The 23,874-nt window shown below is 42.1% G+C and overlaps 1 protein-coding gene across 1 annotated transcript in view; it reads left to right on the top strand.

The window, feature by feature from the left end:
• The window catches only part of LOC102368158 (rab11 family-interacting protein 3-like), a 133,484-nt gene that overhangs the window by 108,133 nt on the left and 1,477 nt on the right, over positions 1-23,874 (top strand). The window contains exons 5-7 of the mRNA XM_025191596.1: positions 13,465-13,652; positions 17,165-17,338; positions 22,271-22,405. Coding sequence (XP_025047381.1) covers positions 13,465-13,652; positions 17,165-17,338; positions 22,271-22,405 — 497 coding nt within the window. The remainder of the gene's footprint in view (positions 1-13,464; positions 13,653-17,164; positions 17,339-22,270; positions 22,406-23,874) is intronic.

The raw sequence follows: 23,874 nt of genomic DNA on the forward strand, positions 1-23,874 counted from the left end.
GGGGGGGGGGGGGGGGGAACTTTATACTTGAGATCTCATACAAATTAGTATTAAAATATTAATTCAAACAATTGTTCAAATCAGTAGATACAGATTATGTATAACAGAATGCTAGAAAGTATCACAACCCACGGGTGTGATTTTGTTTGTGTGCGCTTCGGCACTGCTAAATTGTTCCCGCTAAATTGCAGCTTCTTTGCATGGTGGAGTTTTCTGCTGCAAAAGAGAACCCCGGTGCAAAAGAATTCCCGCCACCAGTAGCTTTCTTTGCAGGGTGCATTTCTTTGTTGCAGCACAGAGATGCTCGTTGCAAGGAGGAGACTTCACACTGTGTGAAGATCTCTAAGCGCTGCGGAGCCTATTGAACCCAGCGTGAATATCAAGCAGGCAACAGGGGTCTGATCAGCCTCTAGCCTCTCCCCGTCACCGAGCGCAATCCTCGACGTATCCCTCTTCCCTGTGCACAAAAAGATCCACAGAGCCTAGCAAACTTCGTGTGAGTCTCTTCGCTTCGAATCCCTGCGCGCAAGTTCCCCGGAGCCTAGCAAACTTCGTGTGAGTCTATTCAAAGCTCTTTCAGTTTGAGTACTTTCTTCGGTTGGCGCGACGGGCTCGCGGTTTAGAGCCTCCAACCGGATGGGCTAGAAGAGTGTTCATGGGAAGGAACTCTAGTCCGCCTCTTATCTTTTCTATCTGTAACCGCAACTCAAGCAAGTTTTCCTGCCTGCACCGCGACCATCTTCGGTGTAAGTAAACAATCTTTAAATCAACCCCGTTACGCGTCCGTGACTAATTCTAGCTCGCCACCGGTCCTTTCCGACCCCGCGTGCCCGGGCTGCTGGCCACAGCCCGTGTGCGCAAAGACGGGCCCGGCTCGCCCCCGGCTCGTACATGGCGATGAGGATGGGATCGGGAGAGAACTCGGACATGGCGACCCAGGTGGGATCGGGAGAGGGCCCTCACAGAAGGTATGTACCAAATACACAGAAAAGCTAATGGCAAGGATCTCTTGACAATGTCAGACCTACTTTATAGGTTAGAAATATAAGCTTTAGTCAGAAGTGTTGTTAAGAAAGCTTTGGTCAGATGACCTACAGTTAATACGGAGAAGTACCTTCAACATTGCCTGTATTAATCTGTATATCAGGGTGGTGGTTGTCATCAGTTTTATGCCATAACTTCCAGTACATGCCAGAGTCTGTCATGTGATATGTAGATATTGCCAAGGCTCCCTCATTTCTCTCCATAATGGATTTACTTGTTGTTCATAATCTCCATTTCATTGAAGTAATCTGTAAAATAATCAAATAACCACTTATGGGTAGAGTTTCTTTAGTATCAAGGAAAATCTGATAAATTCCACATTTACAACATTGCTTGCTATCCTGGGAGACCTAGTGAGTGCCTTGAATGCTAGCAGTTAACAATTTCTACTGTGTGCTAAGTGTACACGTTTAGTAGCAACCGCTGTATTTAAGACGATCATGAACTGAGGAGTGAGTGCTCTTTTTGTAGTTCTTTGGCACTCTTGCTTCCCCTGTTTTTATTATGGCTCTTTAACTTTACAGTGTGGTATAGAGAGATGGTGCCTCGCTCACAGTTAGAGTTGGAACTAGCTTCCTTTTTGTTTGGAAAATGTCACTGTTGCTCTAAAAGCAAAATTTAAGCAATTTATTTTTGTGGGTTGGGTAACTGAAAAAAAAATCGCCTTGCTTCAAAATGTTGACTTTCTCTGCTACCATAACTGCTGCTAGCTCAGAAATAGCTGATAACCCTTTCAGATTTTCTGTATACTTGCATCTCCTTGAATTGTTCTAGTGAAATGTTTCTTCAGAACTGATAAGAGCGGGTTGTTTATCACAGAGGTAGTGCATGATTCTGATGTCTTTAACCACTTTTTTCTGTTGTGTCTTGGACTTTGTAGATAGCATATAACAGGCTAGTGATATTGATTTTTTTTTTTGTAATGGTTTTTTTTAAGTAGTGTTTTTTGTTGTTTTTTGCAGCTGCAGTTTGTGAATCTCTTTAATGTTTGTAATGCCACTGTGATAAAAATCTTCTAAAAAATTAAAGTACAAGAAGTTTGATATTGGGAGGCTCTTTTTGAAACAGGACTGAAGGATTTGTTTTGGCCTTTATGAACAATACTTTCCTGATTTTGTTAAATGCATTCATAATCTGATGAGAAAATGCAGATATAAATATATCCCATTGAAATAAGCAAATATATAGACATTCATTAACTGCTGTGGATGTTGGGTTGACCTTTTGTATTGCCTGTTGGAACATTTTTCCTACGTCGTGTTTCTTATGTTCTGCTTGGCAGAGACTGAACACAAGACTATTGGGTCCACAAACAAAGGCAGCATTTAGAATGAATCAAAATCCTGAGGTAGTATGCTCATGAGAAATACTGTATCCATCAGTGAAATGTGACCAGCTCCTGACCAATACTGCTATTTTGTTGAAGTCTAGCCTGTCCTTGTAGTTGTTATATTTCATTGCTACCATGAAATTAATCTAATTCTCCTAATATTCTTTCCTCTCATGTTTCAATAGCTGGATTGGGTAACTAAATCTGGAACACGCTTCCAGCAGAGGTGGTGCAGTCACCATCTCTGGTGGTCTTTAAGAGGAATGAAATACCTCGTTGAGCCCATTTGAGCCCAGTTACCTCCTGCCCATGGCAGGGAACCAGACTCGATGATCTTACAGGTTCCTTCCAGTCCTTCCTTCTATGATTTCATGATTAGTTGTTTTGCTGTTAGTACTCCAATAAAACTGTAAATAATTTCCTCCACTGTGCTAATCTGCTATATTATTCTGCAGTAGTATCTGTTTCTAAACATTGAAGAACATGCTGCAGTAAGTACTGAGATCTAGCTTCTGCTTGTTCCAGATCTGTCTTAATTTCCTTTGTCCTCATTCTACTTGGATGTCATTGTGAGTGCCTATCAAGTAAGGCCTCAATGCAGCAAAGCACTTGCTTTGGCAAAGTATATAAGTAGTCTTAAATACTTTAGAAGTCAGTAATTGGAAGACTGGTGAAAAATTCTCTTTCCAGTGATATCTAGATATTAGCTAAACTAAGTGTTTCTGCCACTGAGATAGACTTAAATTGATATATCCTATCACTCTTAGTGACATGGCATCACATTAATGTCCTGGTGTTAATCTACAAGATGTAAATTGCACCAAGATCAGGAGTGGATAGATATGTAGGTATTCTAATGCAGCTCAGACATTAGGCATCTATTATCTTCAAGATGGCAGGGATAGCCTGTTTGTTTTCAGTGAATGGTTACCCTGGAACAGCCACACAGGCATAACTTACACTGGTAGCATTTTACCCTCTGCCCCAGCCCCCCTATTTTCTTTCACGAGTAATTCTCCCCTCAATTGGATTGTTACCCCAGTTCTGTGGTTATGTTGTCTCCCACTGCTTTTGTTGTTGTTTTAGTTTTTTTAAAGGATAATGCCAACTACACCAGCATAAGTATTATACCTATCTGTGCTTTCAGGCTCTAATTTTAGGGTAGTATTTAGAGAGGATTACTGAAGTGGGTTTACTTTCAAGAATAAACTTGGATAGATCATTATAGAGCAAGAATCTTCTAATTGAGTTTTCTGGGGGGCTTTTGTTCTTTTGTTTTCGTTCACAAGAGTGTTTCTATTGGCTGAAACATCGATGGACCACCTGCCAAAGGGGGAGCGTGCAAGTCACATGTACGACTGAAGCGTGCTGCCTAATAGTAACAGACAAAGTAATTGTTTTATTTGAACTAGTTGTGCTCCCATTAACCCAATATCTAGAAATTAGGTTAATGGTCAGTTTCCATAGGGTAAACGTTCTCTCATTCTGTTGAGAGAACTTCTGCATTTTAGCACACTTCTGATGGTCTAATACACTTTTATGTATCATAAAAAAACTCCTAAATTCAAGCTCCCTCACAGCCTCCGTGGCCCTGCTGGTGCCCCTCACCTCCCACCCCCAGCTCCCCCAGCCCTGCTGGAGGGGGCCCCCAGCTGCCAGATATATGCTGGCAGGAGGCAGCAGCTGCTGCAACGGAGCAGAGCCTGCCTGCCCTCCCCCCCCCACCCCTGCTGCCTGCCTGCTGTGGCTTGGGAGGGGGCAACTCCCTGCTGCTGCGGGCGCTCCTGGGGGAGCAGGGAGGTCCCTGCCCTCAGATCTGTGCATGGGGCAGGGGCTGTAGGCTTTGCTGCCTTCCCCCAGGGCCTCTGCAGCCCAGCATGTGCAATGTGGCACTTCAGAGCAGAGAGCACCTGTGCAAGAAAGCTGCTTGCCACTGTGAGCTCTGCGCTGGCCTGGTGACACTTCCCCTGCGTACGTGGGGGCAGCAGCACAGGATTGCACACAGGGGATGTATTGTCAGGGCAGTCAGAGCTCACAGTGACAAGCAGCTTTCCTGTGCAGCCACACTCTGCCCTGCAGCTCCAGGTTGCACATCCTGAACTGCAGAAGCCCCAGGGGAGGGCAGCAGGGCAGGAGCCTGAGCGTGCAGCCAATGCCCGCCCCCACCCTGCACACACATCTGGTGGGCACATGCCCCCCACTCCCCTGGGAGTGCATGCAGTGGCGGGGAGCCAGCCCCTCTCCCTTGCCCCCGGACAAGCCGCCTGCAGCCCTGTCCCACTCCCTGCTGGGGCCCTGCAGCCATGTATTGTGACGCCAGTCCCCACACTGTCTGGCTGGGCAGCAGCCCCAGCCCCAGCTCTGCCCAACTCCCTCCCTATGGGGGCCTCAGTTACCCCCCAACTTTCCTGCAGGAACTGATCTCCAGGTTGTAAAGGAAAAAAAATCAGGTTTTAGTCCACTTTTCTGTGGGAAACGGAAAACCCAGATCCCTGGTTATCACACAACACACACATATCCACTCTCCAGAGAGTACTTACCCTGGGGGGAGAAAACTCCAGGCTGAGAGCAAGAGTTCCTATCAGGGTTTAGAATGAAATAAGTCCTCAGGCTGATACTCATCTCATATGTGCCATTGCAATTCATAGGAAAGACCCCTCATATTGGAGCCTACCCTGTTTGGGGAAGTCTCAGTGTAGCAGAGTGTAGGCATGTCACCTTTTTGTCCTTCCTATAGGAGGATTCTCAGCTTTGCTAATACTGGCGACGCTATACTGGTGGTTTTGCAGCAGTGAGATTTATCCTGAAAAAAGGAAAATACAGTCGAGATTTATGGTGCCTGGCATGATAAATTGGACTCTTCAGCAGACCCATCCTTACCCTGTGCTTCCACGAATCTGTGAAATGAACAGCTTTTTATGATCCTTCACAGACCGTAGGTGACTAGTGTGTGTTCTAGCTTTCTGCTTTCAGTCATTGTGGACCAGGGAAAATCTAGGGCAGCTTCTCTTATAAAGCAGTGGAAAAGCACCAAAAACTGCTCTGTGTAGTCTTTGACAGATGGAAAAAGTGTTTTGCTTTTAAGTTAATGAACCGCTAGAATGTATCACTTGAGTTATGTACTGTGGTCTTCTGACCCTGGTGGAGAAAAACGCTGTTGGTTATATAGCTGCTTTGATCTAGCTGGGTAAACTTCAGATAAAGTCGAATATTCTTGAGGCCTGCATAAGAGAGTTTTTGACACCAGAAGTTGTGATCTGTGGAGTCTGGAATGTTGGTTGTGGCCTGTGAAAGCCTTTGAAAAGGGCTCCCAGCAAAGCTATAGTTCATGCATGTGTATGCACATGCCTCCTACACTTTCTTGCTGCATTGGGCTCCACGCTGCTGCTTTTTAGTCTCTAGGAATTTAGTTGTTGTGGCAATGCCGTCCACTTTTCCTTTGCTGCAGAAAAGGTAGTTCTGTTTCTTTCTGAGGGACATAGATAAACATTTAGTGTGGGAGGAATTCTCTTATCCAGCATCACCAGTGCTTCCCAAATTCTGTAGCCCTGGATGCCAATTTTTATAGAAAAAGCTGCTTAAATTTATTAATAAAAGCAAAACAAAACAAAACTTCAACCTTAGTTCAGTCCTTTCCTCTTCTTGGTTTTTCTTACTAGGCTGTATGTAAGGATAATCCTGCCTTCCTTTAGTTTATTCCCATAGCTACAGCCTTGCAGAGTCTTAATTAAGTGGCTTCTCCATAGTAGGAGGGAGTTGATTTCTGCTATCCCTACCTTTGACCTGTTGCTCCTGAGATCTGCATTTCCAAGCTAAATGTTGCCTTGGAGTAACCATCACCATCATTAATGCTCGAGACCTAGAAATGAAAACGACCAGACTAGTTTCATTGTCCCAAGTTGAGTAAAGTGCAAAAATGAATCCATGTAAATGCCTTGAAATAAATACTATTACTTCTTTTTGGCTATTCTTTCGTGGTGGTAACATTTATTTGTTTAATGGTACTTCAGTAGCTTCCCAGAAACCTCAGACTTAAGGTAAGGGTTCTTTTGAGCTATGCACAGTACATGCAGAATTAAAAAGCCACCTCTTTAAAAAAAAAAAAAAAAAAAAAAAAAAAAAAGAAGCCAAACAGATGCAGGTTGGGTGGTAAAATGACTTGTCACACACCAAATCAGTGGCAAAGCCAGAAAGGCAACCCAAAGTCCAGTGTCCTAGCAACCAAATCTTGCTGCTTTCCTACAAATGCTGATAATATTTATTAATAAGTTGGTCAGATATTTTTAAATGCTTTTTTAGATTCAACAAGTCTTCATTCAAGTTTCCTTTTGGAGCTGTGCAGATCAGATGCTAATTTTAAAACTTTGCAATACCACTTTTTTCCTCTTGTTGTAAATTTTCCTCCTTTCTCAGAATATTTAGTAGCAATGAAATCAGTCCACTTGGTTTTAATGATAGTTGTATAAATCAAATTTAGTCATCACAATTTATAAAATAGATTAAAGAAATAAGTATGATTGGAACTATTGTTAACCCAAGTGCATATATGAAGGTATAAACCATCTTCTTGGTTGATAGTTTTCTGCTAATCCCTAACAAAGCCCATGTCCATTTCTTACAATTACAATAGAAGTGCACACATTAACATACGTTCTAAATGCTGATTTTTTTTGTCTCTGCATCAAATTCATGCAATCTAAAAGCAATAAGGCACTTCAGGAAATGGTGTTCTTTTCAGAGATGTGGGTTTTCCAGAAAATTTTGAATTGGAAAATTTTCCAATGCCCAAAACAGATTGTGATCTGATTTAGCATCGTTATTTGACTTATATTTAGGAAACAAAACTAAAAAAGTACACCCATGTTAATTTTATGTTCCAATAGCTGCAAGTATTTGAACTGAAATACTTGATTAGGAAAAGAAATTGAATACAGCACACCTGATGTGATTTAAATGTTCTATTCAAATGAATTCAAAGCTTTATGTGGAAAGAAATTATTTTTATTGGAATACTTATAAAAATGTAAAGACAATACATAATAGCATGTACTTCCCTTACATTGTTTGTTTAAATTTAAGAAAAAAACCCAAAGGCACCGAAAACTGTTGACACAGTAATTTTAGCACACCCAAAGAACTGTGCATACTATGCTGTGGTTTTCCACTCATCTACTCAACAGAGTTTAACTCTCTTCCACTGAGGTCACCTCCAGTTTCTTTGTCACTATCTGTAGAATTGTTTGCACTACTTATTACTTCCATTTCAGAATCAGATCGAGGCAAATCTGATTCAGAACAACTTGAACCACATTCTCTTTCGCTAAAGGATGGTTTTACCAATGAGTCTGTGGGCAAAGGCAACTTATCCTCACGCTGCATCTTCTTCATTAATTGTGCTTCTGGCTGATTCTCCAGAAGCAAGAGATTTTGAGTAATAGAAACAAGCTTAGTGGTGCATTCATTTGTTAGTCTATTCCTCTTTTTTATTTTGATTGAGCTGAAAGCCTTCCAGTTCTGTTCACAAGAAGCTGCTGTTGGTGGAATGCTTAGGATCCTTAGAGCAATTCTGGACAACAGTCCAGTGTTACACTATCCCTTGCGCCATGTGAGAGGAGACAATTTCTTTGCTGCCCACCAAATGATGCCTTTGCTCCAAAGTGTTTCTTTTGCACAGCACTCAGCAGTGTCTGTCGTCACGGCTATTTTGCGGATGTTGGGGACGTTCTTCGCTACTTCCATAATTGTATCAAGAGCAGTAGATAATTCCTCTTCTGATAAATGTTATCCTCTGTGTTGAGGATCCAGAAGATTTGCTGGCAGATAAATTGGATGAGAGCAAAACTCAGATCTCTTAGTAAACATTTGTTTGATTTCTTTTTTGGATAGAGTTGAAGGCGGCAAAAACTCAATTAGATTTTCATTCAGTTGTCTGAATATCTCTGGAATATTTGAAAGGCTCGGTGCATCTCCTTCAAGTTTCTTGATCAACACTGAAACTGGTAGTAGCAAAGTGAATGCTCCTTGAACTTGAACCCACAACACATCATTGTCGAGAATCTGCTTCCAAATGTTCATGGGAATAACCTGGGATACTGTGTCATCTATTGAAGCAGTCTCCAAACAGTTCTTTGTGTGCAGCAAACTACATAAACACTTTGTAGCTGAGCTCCATCTACTTTCACATGGCAACAAAAGTGCATTTTCCTTCCGCAGTTTCTCTTTCTGTAATTTCTTCAAAGTCTGATTAGCAACATGATGATGGTTGAATACCTTCACAATCGCTTTGCAGTTTTCCAATATTGTCTTCATTGTATTCATACTTACTATGTCCTTTGCCAGAAGATTCAACCCCCAAGCAAGACAGCCAAATACTATTAAATGAGGATAATTTGCCTTTAATATTTGCCATGCAGCTTTCATGCTACTTGCATTATCAGTTACAAGGGCTTGTACCCTGGAGGGACCTGCACTTTCAATCTCTTCACTTAAAAATTTGGCTATGTATTCACACCTGCATGACGAGAAGATTTGGTAGCAATTGCTTTCAGCAATATTGGTTCAGGTGTTGCTAACATAATGTTCAATAAAATATTTCCTTGTATATCAGTCCATCCATCTGATATAAGAGACACTTATTCTGCTTGACCAATCCTTTGAATAACCATTGTTTGAACTCCTTCATACTCTCTAAGAGAGAATGTGATAAGTGATAATGTGATGATAACTTTTATATGATGGGTGAATTAGTTTGAAATGTTCCTTCTAGTGTTGATTTTCAGTTATGGAAAGCGGTGTACCACTTGCAAATATAGCTCAAGCTAATGTCTCATCTGCTTTTTCTTGATCTTCTTTTGATATTTTGTCCACAAAGCTTGATAAAAAGCTTGACTGTCTTGAACAGCTACTCATAGAATTGGATGCAATACTCCATCTGCGCCCTCACCAAGGCCGAGTACAACGGGAGAATGACATCCTGGGATTTGCTAGAGAAGCATCTATGGATGCAAGCCAGAGTTTTGCTCGCTTTACTAGCTGCAGCATCACATTGGTGGCTCATTCATCTTGTGGTCAATCATGACCCCCAAGTCCCTTTCAGCTGTAGTGCTAGCAAGCGTAGCACTGCCGAGCCTATACACATGCTGTGGGAGTTTTCCTTCCCAAGGTGGAGTAACTTGCATTTTTTGGTGTTGAACACCATCAGGTTTTCATCCACCCATTTTCTGAGCCTGTCAAGGTCAGCCTGGATCACTGTCCTGTCCTCAGGTGTGGATGCCTTACCCCAAAGTTTGGTGTCACAGGGAACTTGGCCAGTCCGCTTTTGACCCCAATGTCCACATCATTAATGAAGATGTTGAATAGTATAGGCCCAAGGACAGAACCTTGGGGGACCCCACTGGTCACAGCACACCACAATGACTGACTTCTATCAACCACCACCCTCTGGGTCCAACCTCGGAGCCGATTCCCCAGCCAGTGGACTGTGATGTAGCCGAGGCCGCAGTTGGCCAGTTTTTCTATGATCTGATCATGGAATACCAGATCAAAGTCTTTTTTAAAATCAAGATATATGACATCAATCTCTTCTCCCTTGTCCAGGTGATAGGTCACCTGGTCGTAGAAGGAGATGAGATTGGTCAGGCAAGACCTACCTGCAACAAACCTGTCCTGGCTATCCCTCAGGATGTTGCCATCAGCCAGTTTGTCAAGAACGGTCTCTTTGATAATTTTTTCCAAGATCTTCCCCAGGATAGAGGTCAGGCTGATGGGCCTGTAGATCCCCGGATCTACTTTCCTCCCTTTCTTGAAGATAGGCATTGGCCTTTTTCCAATTTTTGGGTACTTTGCCTGAGTGCCACGAGTTCTCGAACATCTGTGCCACTGGCTGAACTATGACGCTTGCCAGCTCCTTAAGTACCCTGGGGTGTAAACTGTCTGGGCCAGCTGACATGAAGGTGTCCAGCCTCTCAAGGTGTTCCTTCACATGGTCTACATTGATGAAGGGTAACAATTCTCCCTCACCCTGGCTGTCATGTACCGTACTGAGCAGGGTCGTCCCTTGGGGCTGGTGAAAAACTGACGCAAAGAACCCATTAAGCAGGTTAGCTTTTTCCTGGGCGTCGGTTGTCAGTTGTCCCATCTGGTTTAGCAGGGGTTTCATGTTACCCTTTATTTTCCTCTGGCTCCCCACATATCTAAAAAAGGACTTTTTATTGTCTTTGATACATGTAGCCAGTTGGAGTTCAGTCGCAGCCTTGGCTTTCCTGGTTCGCTCCCTACAGGTGCGGACCAGTGCAGAATACTCCTCCTTTGAGGTGGATCCAGTCTTCCATTCTTTTATAGGTCTTTCTTTTTAGATGCAGGAGGTCTGCTAGTTCCCTGCAGAGCCAAGGGGGCTGCTGTGTCCTTTTGCTGCCTTTCTTCCGAGACAGGACAGACATTGTTTGTGCTTCCAGGATTGCTCTCTTGAGGAGCAACCACTCATCCTGAACTCCCCTCCCCTTCGTGTCATGGTCCCTTAGGACCTTGCCAGCAAGCCTCCTGAATTTCAGCCAGCTTTCCTGAAGTCGAGGACTTCTGCATTCCTGACTGGCTTGCCAGCTTTATGGCGGATGGTGACGGTGATCAGCTCACGGTCGCCATCTCCCAGCTTCCCGTTGATTGTTAGGTCGCTGATTAAGTCACCCCCTGTTGCCAGTACCAGGTTGAGCAATGCTTTGCCTCTTGTCGGTCCATAGACTTCTTGAATCGGATAGAGTTCATCCATGCACGTAAGGAAGCTTTTTAACCATCCAGATTTGGGTGAGTGCTCTTCCTACGAGATGTCTGGGTAGTTGAAGTCTCCCATGACAACCATGCACCGGGAGCGTGCAGCCTCAGCCAGTTCCCTGGTGAATTCCTGGCTGAGCTCTTGATCCTGGCTAGGAGGTCTGTAATAGACTCCCACCATTATGTCCCCTGTAACATGTTCACCATGGATTTTAACCCAGAGAGTCTCCAGTCATCCACCCTGGGTGCCATGTTGGCTTGCAGGGATGTGTAGCTTTGCTTGACAGAGAGAGCTACACCCCCACCCATTTTGTCCACACGATCTCTCCTGTATAAGGTATGTACCTGTGGCCCAGTCATAGGTGGAGTCCCACAAGGTCTCCGTTATCCCTATGAGATCATAGTCATTCTTGTTTAGCAGGAGGACCAGTTCCTCCAGTTTATTCCTCAAGCTCCTGGCATTGGTGTACAGGCATGTAAGTGTCCCATTGGGGGCCCTTGCCTTCCCTTCACATCATTATGGGGCTGGGGTAGGGGTGGGTCCCCTTAAGTGCCTTAGCCTGCTGGATTTGCAAAAGTTGCCCAGTGCTGTGGCGGTAGTCCCCTCCCTATCCCCCAGCAGGCTTAGTTTAAAGCCAGGTCGAGTAGGTTAGCCAGCCTGGCTGAGAAGATCCTCCTCCCCAGCGCAGTGATGGATGGTGATGTGATCATGGTGGATCACGTATCTGGTAACAGTGATCTTGAAGGTGAGGATCCTGCTGCTGCTTCCCCCAGACCTGGCAGCTCAACATTTTCACTTTCCATTTTTTTGCAAATCTGCTATTTCACTTGAGCTACCAAGTTCCTGCAACAAAAGAGGGAAAAGATTTTTATTTTAGCCTATTCTAGTCTGTCTTCATCCATCTGAAGGAGAAGGGAGCTTGCTTCCCCCCTCCCTGCCAGAAAAAACACTGCTGCTCCACCTGCTGCTCTGTTGCCCTGGGACTGCAGAGCCAAAGGGAAGTATAGTCTGGCCTGTGACATTGGCCAGAGGACTAAGCTCACTCTACTGGGTTGAAAAATAGTTAACTATTTATCTATTATGTAATTTAAAAAAAATTATTGTTAAGCCTAAGCCACTTTAGGTGCTTAGTGCAAGCAGAAAACCAGGATACAACTCTTTTAAATAATAGTCCAGAGTTGCATTAACAACTTTTAAAATGTATAATGTTTTAAAACAATATAGATGCTAGTCTATACTGTGTGGTGTTTAACATATTAATTTGTTTACTTACATAGGATTCCTGAAGTAGACTTTTCCACCACTTTGTTGTATTAGCTTTCTGTATATGGCTTGTAGTCTTTCAGGACAGCTTCTACATATTATTAAATTTGTCTTCATTCTTGTTGCATTGGTAACATAGTCCTGCCCGTAATATTTACATCTACCAACTTTGTTCCTTTCTTGAGTGGCTTGAACGTCACTATAATGATGCCACACTCTAGGTTTTTTGTTTTTGTTTTTTTTTCTGATTAGGCATTATTATGACTACTTCAAACCAAAAGCACTAAAAAAACTATCAGACCTTATGCAAACACTTTCAGCTTCCCCAACTCAAGAAAAGAAATGACACTGCTCTGTGTGTTTGCTGAACTGAAAGTGAAACAAAAATTAATCACAGGTTTTAGTTTTGGTTTTGCTTTCACTTGCAGTCTGAGATCAATCAAAACTAAAATTTTTATTTTTGATTTGACCTGCACAGCCAATTAGGTGAATTCATACCTTGATTTTTGGTTTGGATTTATTATTTGAGTGCATTTACCCTCCTGTTTACAAATCCATAAAATATATATGTACACTCTCATACTTCCTAGAGTTAATCACCTGAAAAACATTAGTTACAACTTTGAAACTGCCAAGCTTGCCTAATATTGTATTGGCATCCATTCATCGTTACTAATGAATTTTATGAAACAGTGAATTTTTAAATTGGAAAATTTCCCATAGAAAAATAAAGCACTGGAAAATTTTCCACCCCACATTTCTGGTTCTATTAGACAGCCCCAAACTGTTTATATTGGTGAAATTATTTGGTCATTTCCCATATGTCTCAATGAGGGAGATGTAGGTGATTTATCAACCATGCATATGGCACACCTGGGCAGGATTTACAGTTCCTATCATGGTGGGGAGGTGGAGGAAGGGAGCATTTTTTTTGATCTTTTAAAAGTAAAATTCAGTCTGTAACCAATTAGAATGCATCTCAGATGTTCTTGTTCTGTACAAAACCAAGTGAAAGACTTGCTAATAGGTTTCTTTCTTTGTTGCTGTATTGTTATAACAGGCAAATGAGGTGACTGACAGTGCCTACATGGGGTCAGAGAGCACTTACAGCGAGTGTGAAACCTTCACGGACGAGGACACCAGCACACTAGTACATCACGAGATGCATGATGAAGTTGAAACAGACAGTGCTATTGATTCCACGGTGCACTCAGAGTTCACAGATGCTATAGAGGAACCAGAGAACGGGTCAGTGTTGACCATTTCTGATTAAGTATGTGTGAGAGAAGGAGGAGAATCGCTGCAATGGGGCCAAATTTGCTACTGGCATAAAGCAAACACAACTCTGCGAAGAGCGAATTGCCTTTTGATCTGAATTTCTACTGAGAAAATAATTCATCTTTCCAGCTTTAAAAATGGTGTTTTCTTAGCATTGGTAACTTTGTCCAAGAGTTCTGTATTCTAGAAAGTTAGCACTCTGCATTTCTTTTGAATTTGGTGCAGTAATCCTTTTGAAATGGATGCTCGCAGTTGCCACTTGTACACTTCTTAGTTGTTTACACTTTAACAGCTCCCTGTGTTCCAGTTATTGTTTTCTACCTATTCAGGTCCTGTGTTCTTACACATCATACAAGGCTTAACAGAGTGAAATAAAATGTTCAACATTGCATATCAAGCAGTATATTTAGTGTTGGGTCTCTTTGAATATGAATGGAAATTTACATCTTCAATTTTCCCCTCCATCTTAAACTGCAAATATATTTGTTAACAACCTGAATTCCAACTTTAATGACTCTTGTCCCAAAATGTACTTGCATTGATTAAACATTCCTCCATATGGTTGCTAGAGCAACACAGACATTCCTTTGGAAGAACCGCTGTGCTTGCCTTGCTTCCTCCACAAAGGCTACTGTGAAGGTTGTTTTGGGGATGGGAGAAGAAATAAAAATGAAAGATGCCAATGCAGAGTGTAGGGGAGAATTAGAAAGCTATAATGACCTTACCAATGGAAATTACTTTAGTTCCTTTTGAAATAAAGATTTGTTTAAACTTCTATCACTTAAAGACTATTAAGTAACATATCCACTGTACAAGTGAGAAGCAGGTCAGCTCAGCCCAGAGGTCTCCAAACCAGCATTCTAAGTTTTTCCTTAGTTAAGTCTGTTGCTTCACTTGCAAAACTGCTGGGGGGAGCTTTCCATTCCCCTCAACTGCTCCTGTGGATGCTAGGGAGTGGGAGAGGACTAAAAGTTTCTGGGCAGTCTGAACTGGGGCTGAAAGGGTGCTTGCTGTTAGCCGTATGGATTATAAAAGAAATGAGATTAGCTGGCTGTGCTTTCCTTGACAAAGAGTATTCAGCTCAGTGATTATTAACTCTCAGTATATAATCAGCTTCTGAGCTGCAAGACCACCAAACAGTGCTGGTTATACCAAGGAGAGGCAACAAAACATGCCAGCCTGTGTACATTCCCCTCGGCCTGCTGGAAAAATGACACATCTTGGACTCACCTGCCTGTAGGTACACAATCCTTTCCTTAGGCTTTTTTTTTTTTTAATTAAATTGCAACTAGAAAAAATAGATGTAAATATGGGGGAATTGGAAGTCTCTTTTTAAAGTGCTTTTTTACAAGTAAGAGGACAGGAGATTGGATGATTAGAACTTCATGCATTAAATAGATGGGGATTTCATAAAATCAAATAGTTTCGTGCTTCAAGTTAGAATGTGAAAGGAAGCTAAAAAATTGCAGATTGCGTAGAAGAATCCATACTTGGTTTGATTTGCAGTCTGGAGGGTTTGAGGCAATGAGAGAGAGCACTGAGAGAATTGTCTCAAAGTTCCAGTGAGCTTCCATGGGTCCCTCGCTACAAATCTCATTAAACCTAGCTCTTTTAGCCAGACTTGCACTTAATTTTAAAGGTTACTTTTTAGGCATTTGCCATTAAAGATCGTTAAGTACCTAGGTTAGTTTGCATGAATGAAAGCAACTACTTAAGCTGTTCCTGGTAAAGCTTATTGTGGCTCTAGGTCTTAAAGTTTTCAGTTCAAGTAGGTCTTCATGAAATGATGCAGGAATCTGTTTTAAATACAGTCCTTGGATAGGGCCTCTGTCTGTCCTTAAGTGGAGCTGCATAGCTAAGATACTAGCTGGCAGGGGGGTAGTATACCTTTCTTTCCCCACCCCCGCCTGCATTTTAATATTTTTCATCTCCTTTTCTGGCTCTGCCTGTGCACTTTCTTGATGTCTTGCGTCTTCTTGATGTCTTCCACTTAATGTTGAAGGCAGTGCCTTGAGTATCAGAACCAGCTAGTCTCTGCTCATGCATGTACCTCATTTGGTAAGAGATTCCTATAAAGGCAGAAGTTTGGGAGCATCACTGTTTTGATGGACCTGGTTACAGATGTAACTTAGTATGTGGGAAGATGGGCAGTTTTCCAGGAAGCTGAAGCTGTTTTTATGTGATGTCAGATTCAACCACATTTCTCACTTTTATTTTTCTCATTTTCTGCAAAATGAGGCTGAAGTCTCATATATTAAATCTAATGAAAAAAAAAGTGTGTGTGTGTGTGTGTGTGTGTGTTTTCATTAGAGTTAATATTACTGTTGGGTCAATGCAACTTTCTACTACAAGAAGATAATACAATAGGAGGGCAACTCCCATGTACATTGGAATTCTTAGATCATGTGACTTCTGTTCAGCCTTGAAATTCTAAAAAGCACAGTAGTATCTGAGGGTTTTTTCTTCACTGGGTTTGTGTAAATTGCAATGTAGCATAAAACCAAAGTTGGTTATACTAGATTTTCTCTGCTACTTGGTTCTTACAATATATTTTTTTTCTAGCATTTCATTAAAATCTCTGTATTAGAGTGCAGCCAGATAGTACAACATTATGTGCACGTGCATGAAAAGAATTCATGTTTATAAAATACTTTGGAGACTAATGGTGTTATGTAAAACAAGACATTTTTAATGACTGTTGATCACCTGCATGTCCTGTATGAATTGAATGAAGCAATGGCATATCAGTGATGAATCTGTTGCCTATTTAGATGAGGGCTTAATAATGTGAAACAGACTGTGGTTGTGAATGTGATGTTAATACCACATAAAAAAGCAGCAGTGCCTCCAGATTTTTAGGAGTGCTTAAAACATTTTTGAAATGGAAAATAGAAGAGGCTCCTTGTTACCAACTAATTCAAAGGCAACTTTATTAATGTTTTGAATAGCTGCCTTGTATAAACAGCTGGGATCTGTGTCACTGAGGGGTTATGATGTTAAACACTAGTACTGGTCTTTTAATAGGATTACACAACACTAAATGAAATAACAGCCTAATGTGTAGGCTGGCTGTAATTTAAAAAAAGAGTTGATGTTCATTCAAGAATCGTTAAGCTTTGTTTTCTCTGCCCAACTTGCTGAGCATGTCTTAGATGTATTTTTGAACCAAATTATACATTGTTTCACCAATTTTGTTGTGCCAAATTTTCATGTTGCAGCTGGGAGACAGCTTTGTATCACAGAAATTATTAGATGCCCATTTTGATCTGTGCATGCTAAGCTTGTAGAACAAATGCATTGCACATTTTGGTGTTCAAAATGCCCTACAAATCATATTGCCACTTGCTTCAAGAACTAGCCTTTCATACCAAGTTGGCATGTAACAAAGAACAATTGGAAATGTGGGCGTAATGCACAGGATGGGAATGGCGACTGCCTTGGCAACATTCTAACACCTTTCTTTTTACTATTTGCTCTAATAGATCCCACCCACATGACCTACCCTTGAGCTCAGACCTCAATCACTCCATCGTTACAGTAATTAGTGGGGAGGAGCACTTCGAGGATTACGGAGAAAGGAATGAAGCAGATTTGTTCTCAGACAGCCTGTGTAACGGGGACAGCAGCTTTAGCGGCTCCTCTTTCCTTTCTCCCAGGTAACAGTGAACCCAGTACTGGCAATGTTAAATCTCACTTCCTTTGATTATGAATTTTTTATCCAGGGTTTGTGCATGTGTGGTTTCCTTTTTTTGGTATTATACATCAAAATGGCTCACAAGAAGGAGTCCTGACACATTGGAGTAGAACTGGTTAGTCACTTATAGAAGTTGAATATCTGTTGCCTAGACTTTTTTGAGTAATAACTCATCACTCTTAATCAAAGGTGCATATAGCTCCAGCAACAGCTGGAAAAAAGTCTAATTTCACATGCATCAGGAAAAAATGTCATGTTTCCTTTCCTGTGAGAAGTGTGATTTAATACCAAAACTTTGTTAGAGAAAATTGACACCCCAGCTTTTTGCTGATTCCTTGATTCAGAAATCTTCCTTTTGTGACTTGCATGTGATACTTGGCTTGCACTAGTTAATATAGCCCTCTGCTCTTCCAGCAAGCACAAATAAGGTTGCAAGGAGGCAGTGATGTAGCACAGTAGAAGAAATGGCTAGGAACAAAAAAGGTGCTGGTATCAAACTACCTACTGGGCTGACTGAATAAGTAATGTGATTATGGACAAGTCACTTGCCCTATCGTTATTAATGCAGCTGGAAAACCAGAGTAACAGTCAAGAAGAGCTCCTTGATGCTGACCCTTTGCATCTGACCATTGTGGTAAAAAACGAAACAAAAAAAAAATCTTGTAGTGTGACTTAACCAGCCAGAAGCCAGTATTTTCTCCTGGCAAATTATTATTTGTGTGAAATGGGAATATATATCAGCAATGACCAACACAATAACTCTAAATTTGTGAGAAAAAATAACACAATGGGTTTTTTCCCCCTCAGGGGTAGTGATGCCTATACTAGCACAAATGTGTTTTTTCAGTAGTGTCGCCTTTGCAGTTATAAAACCCCTTTTTGAACTGTCCAGCTTTCTGTCTGTGTTGGAGTTTCCCAAAGCCTTAATAAAACTTAGGCAATCCAGGATTCCATTGATCTGAGAAGGGATAAATCATTGTGAAATTCACTTGCACATAGTTTAGTTGCAATGAAAAGCACTCTGGTGCTTTGTTTAACTGGTGAGTTTAGCAGTTTTAATTTCATTTAACCCTGGGAACTGGACTTGCCATCCTAGGGCTTGCACACAGGAGGACAACAGGCTTTTGACCACCTACAGAGAACAGGGCACTTCTTTTTCATGCACACTCAGCCTTTGGGAGAATGGAGTGTAGATCATTTTTTCATCTCTAACACAGTAACGAGAGATGTGTCCCATTTGTCTGTCTACTTTTGCACTATTACACATTCTGTACCCCAAAATGAAACCTGAATTGTAACTGTTTGCCTGGAAGCTATCTGAAACACTTGCAAAGAAATATTCAGTTTTATTCATGAATCACTGTAGCTCTGAGTATACCCTGTGTTTTGATTCCCTTAATATTCTGCATCACAGCATCTTCTGCTGAAGGAAGATGTAGCTTATTCAGCTGTCTTTCACTACTAGTCTGTATACCTGTTAGAGATGCTTGTTGGGGAGAGAGATTAGGCTGAAAGCCACAGAAGTACTTAAATGTTGAGAGAAGATGCTGTTTAAAAAAGGTTCCCTTTACCTTAATGTGCCACAGGAGTACGTTTGCACCTCTCTTGCCTGATAATTGTGTGTACATTTTTTAAGCTCTTTATTTAGAGACTAGCTAATTGCCTGTCAAGAATGATGGATTTTAGGGAGTGTTTACATGGCCCCCCACTCACCCTTCGGGGCCGGCCATATAAAGACTCCTTCTGCCACCGCCTCCTCCAGCTTCTCGCGTGGAGGCTCCTTCCTCCCTGCCCACCTCCACCTCGAAGCAGGGCTTCCCCCTGCCTTCCCTCCCCTCCCTGCTAGCTCTTCCCTTCCTTCCTTCCCTGCCACCCGGTCCTGACAACAGCCGCCACCATGACCTCCCTGACCCCGTGCCCACCTGGGCCCATGCAGCATCCCCGTTCCTGCTGGCTGTTGTTGGGGGGGCCCCTTCCCGCTCCCTTCCCTCTCTCCCTCCCTGCCGCCTGACCCTGACAACAGCTGCCACCATGACCCCCTCCCTCCCTGCTCACTGCCTCTCCCTCCCTGCCAACTGTTCTGGGGGGCATCAAGGGCAGGTGGGGGGGGGTGCCACTGCCACCGTCACCGCTGCCATGACACCCCCCTTCACTGTCAGGCAGGGAGGCATGGGGAAGCCCTGCTGCTCAGGCAGCCCCGGGGCGTGTTCGCTGCCTCCACAAACTTTCCCGGCAGTGGCTCAAACTTGGACCTGCACAGCCAATCGCCACCCGCCCTCTCGGCATTGCGTGCGCAGTTGGCCAAAAGCATTATGGACAGACAGACAAAGCCCTTTATTATATTAGAATTTTTCAGAAAATGTGCTAATTTCTTAAATATGTTCTGACATAAAAAAGATTTAGTAAAGCTGTGCTATATTTTTGACTGAACTGGAAGGTGTACTAGTTGGTACTGGATTTTCTTGTTCTGAGCTGCTTGATTTAAGAACCAGTTTGAATTTATAAACAGTCATGTCTACCAGCTTTTCTAAATTGCAAGAGTAACACTAATGCTTTCTGGTCCAGTTCAGGAAGACTTGTACCTAAAGACTAGTCAGACTACCACTATGTGTTATTGAAACTTTCATTGTTTTGCATTTGTGACAAACCTCCACTGGGCTCCTGCCACCTCTTTGGGTGCATTAATGCAGTAACAGAAGACACTCATTGCTAAAAAAAAAAAAAAAAAAAAATTAATGGAAACTGAAATTTAAAGGTTCTTCCTATGTTCCTTTTTCTTGTCTAGTAACATGCTTTGTGCTGCAAGTACTGAACAAAAAGTGCAAAAGTAAAAAATAAGTGTTCTGTAAGATGGGGGGGGGGACGGGGGAGGGGGAAGCAGTGTGATTATGGAAGTATTGGTGTATGATGCCTGTGTTGTTAAACTGGATTATTTGGATATCTTGGATGTGTAATGAGGTTAAAGATCAATGGTCTTCACCTACCCAACTGGTAGGGAATCTAGTGTTTAACTTTGCTGCTTGGAATATATTTAAAATATTACAGCTACTACCCATAAAGCACTGGTATTGCAGACCTAATCCTGTGGACACTTTTACACCCTTGTTGGCTAATGAGGTATTCCCATTTTCATAAGCTACTTTTTTTTAACTAAGGTTGGGAATCTGGGAAACTCTATCTTATAAGTCACACCCCTACCAAAGTGAATATATTTATATTTTTATATAACTTGAGCATCTTGCAGCCTATATTAATGAGAAATACATCTTTGGATCTTCCACTTGAGATCAGATGCCTGAGCTAAAACTTCAGAGGCACACACTTCTCTAAATAAACTATTTTATTTCTGTTTTTAAAGTTTGAAACTACAATTGAACATTCATTTCTGTTGAAATGGATATTTCCCTTGTTCTGAGTGCTGCTGTCAAACTGTTCTGCAAAGCAATAGCAATTGTAGTAACTGCCGCTGAATAATGCTTTTTGCAAAACAAAATCAGCCCTAGGGGGAGTAGAAATTCAGAATCCCATTGCCCAAATAAAATTTGCTTTAATAATTCAGAGCTGCTTAACAACAAAGCTCTGTGACATCTAATTCTATATTGAAGCAAGTTAAAGAATACTGTAGACATCAGCATTTGAAACTCACAGGCCTAGTTCTGAGAGAGGCTTCTGAGAACTCCTTGAAGTCAGTAGAAGAAAATGTGCAGGGCCTGAGCCTGTGTTATACCTCCCAGTTACTTCACTGGGTGTTCTGGGTACTAAGTACCTCTCAGCCTGCAGGCCATTTTGACAACAGTATTAATCTATGCTCTATGGTTGACTGGTCTTTTCATGTGTCTTAAACTTGTTTCTGAATGCTCACATCCCTTACCTATGCCTCTTTTCAATTAAACTTCTGTCATCTTGTTTTCCCCCACTGTTAACCTCCCTGTAATTTAAAGTTTCTGGCTTCCAGAAGTGGGTTCCACTGGGACAGACTGTGCAGCATATGTCTATCCCACAATGTATATACATTTTGCTATTCAAAATCTTTTAATCAAACTAATAGTAACTTTAGCCAATGTCTTAAAAAGGCTTCATTTGCTAAGTGTCACTGAACTCCTTAGCAATGTGAATTTTGCATGGGTCACTTGGGCAAAAGCTGAGTGACCTTTCGTAATAGCCCAACACTAACAACAATTTTAGACCTCACATTTCCTAGTCTCTCTGAAGCACAAGAGCAAAGCTGACTCTGCCAGCATTTATGCACTCTTAAGTTTTAAAAAGAAAAATTAACATTGAAGTGTTACAAAGCTTAAGCCCTTTGATCTTATTTTTATTAAAGTTTCTTTCAAAGCTGAGCTTTCTAAAATGGAAGTCCTGCCCGTTTATGGTAGAGCAAGAGGGCAACAGTGCAATTCTGTTTTTTAGAATGGAAAGTAATTATGACCAACCAAAGAGATCTGGCTTTCAAACCCAAGCGTATCATAGTCGCATATCAGTTAGGCCTGTGTTTCTGATGATCTTAATATTCCACTGATATCAAAGGTATTGATGCAAAATGGCAGCCTTAGCAGGTGTCAGCAATGAGTCAAAGTACCAAATTCCACTGTGTTGTAAGTGGGCATAATTCCCATTCAGGAAGCCGGAAATCATTATTTGCTTGCAGTAGAGTACATTGACCTAGCAAGTCCAAGAAAATAGTGATTCAGTCGCACTTCTAAGAATTCAGTGATATTTGGACTTAATATTTGCAGTTGCACTTGCCTCAGAATTATTTATTGCAAATCTTGCATTAAAAACTTGATCTACTACCACCTCTTGCCTTCAAACACCCATGTAACTTGTGGAAGCCACAAACTAAATCAGATCGGTGTGTTCTGTCCTGTTAAAATGACACTTGTGATTTCTCTAGCGCCAATCCACTTGCTGCGAAACTGCACAGCATTATCACAGATGAGGCATTTGAGTTTTATTGTAGCCAGTGCCACAAACAAATCAACCGCCTTGAGGATCTTTCTGCTCGCCTGAATGATCTTGAAATGAATAGGTAATTGGGGTTGTGTGTGGCATTTTCAATGTTTGATATTTCTCAAGCAGAAGGGGAGGCTCTCATTGTCCTACAAATCCCTTGCTTACTGAATTTGGTGGCTTGATTTCTTCATCCCAAAGGACCAATATGAGTAGGCAAAGCAGTTGATATCGAAGCCTTTAAAGCCTCTTCAGATTTTAAGTCCTTGCTCTTTGCCTTAATGGAAGCTAAACAAAAGTTCTATTGATCTGAAATATGAAGGGAGAAAAAGCTAACTGACAATGGGAATCTTCCATTCTATTCTAATCAATCATTTTGCATGTACTGTTGACTGTTAAGTGAATGCAGCACTTCATTACCATGCTGAGCTTAGTAGAGTCCTTAAGACTGAATTCATATCTTAAATTTGCCATGTACAGTATTTCTGTCACTTGGGGGAAACACCTACTGGCTTTGATTTATAATGCTGAGTGATACTAGGCTAATCTACAGCCCCACATTCAAGTCTTGGGCTGGGTGGACTCAGTCCTTCATCCTGCTGCAGTGGCTATCTTGAATTCTGTGCATTTTACTCTGTGTGACACTTACACTCTGAAACTTGAGGCCTCTTCTGTTCTGTGCAAACTACAAGCTCCGTAGTAATTTGAAGAAAAGTCCTAATAGGGCCTAGAGCCCTTGGTCAGCATCTTCCTATTGGTATACTAGTTGCTTCCTTGCCTTATATTCTGCTTTCTGTATCACTAGTGGAGTAAAAATGTAGGCTGTCAAGCACTTTGGGAGTGAATTGATTTATGGGTTTAACTGCTCAGATTTAACAGCCTATAGCTTTTTTTTTCCCCCCTACTTGATATGATTTCTCATATCTTACTTTGATTTCTCAGTTCAAACTGTCACACTACAGTCTGTTGGGTAGGAGGACTGAACAAATTAACATTAGTAGTAAATATTGACTTGTTTCTTCTCCCACCCCCAAATAAGCCTGCCATTTCTCATGCCATGGGTTGCCTCCCCACCTTTTTCCACTGCTTTTACTTTGTAAGGGCAGCATAGAGTTAGAGCAGGGATGTTCAGCCCCCGGTCCTGCAGGATAGATCCAGCCTGCAAGCACCCATGTTGTCTGACCCACGGGGCTCCCCATAGGTCTGGAAATGTTGTGGCAAGGGAACAGTGGCACTGCTCCCCTGCTGCCAAATTTCCAGACTCATAGGGAGCCCTGGGCCCTGTGCACTGGATCAGGTGGGAGGGGGCAGCTCCAGGGTGCAGTCCTAGCACATGGGGGCAGGGGAGGATGCTGCTGGGCCCCAGGGCCTGATCTTGCCCATAGACTGGTCTTGTGCCACTCATCTGGTCCATGGGCCAAAAGGTGGAGCGCCACTGAGTTAAGGTCTCAGGGCTGCAGAGATGGGAGGAGAACCAGTAAATGGCGGGGAATTGGCCCTTTGGCTTGTTTGCTAGGAAGTACTTCTCCAAATTTTCATGAGAAATAT

This window comes from Alligator sinensis, unplaced genomic scaffold (genome assembly GCF_000455745.1).
Source record: "Alligator sinensis unplaced genomic scaffold, ASM45574v1 scaffold449_1, whole genome shotgun sequence".
In the NCBI taxonomy this organism is placed as follows: Eukaryota; Metazoa; Chordata; order Crocodylia; family Alligatoridae; genus Alligator; species Alligator sinensis.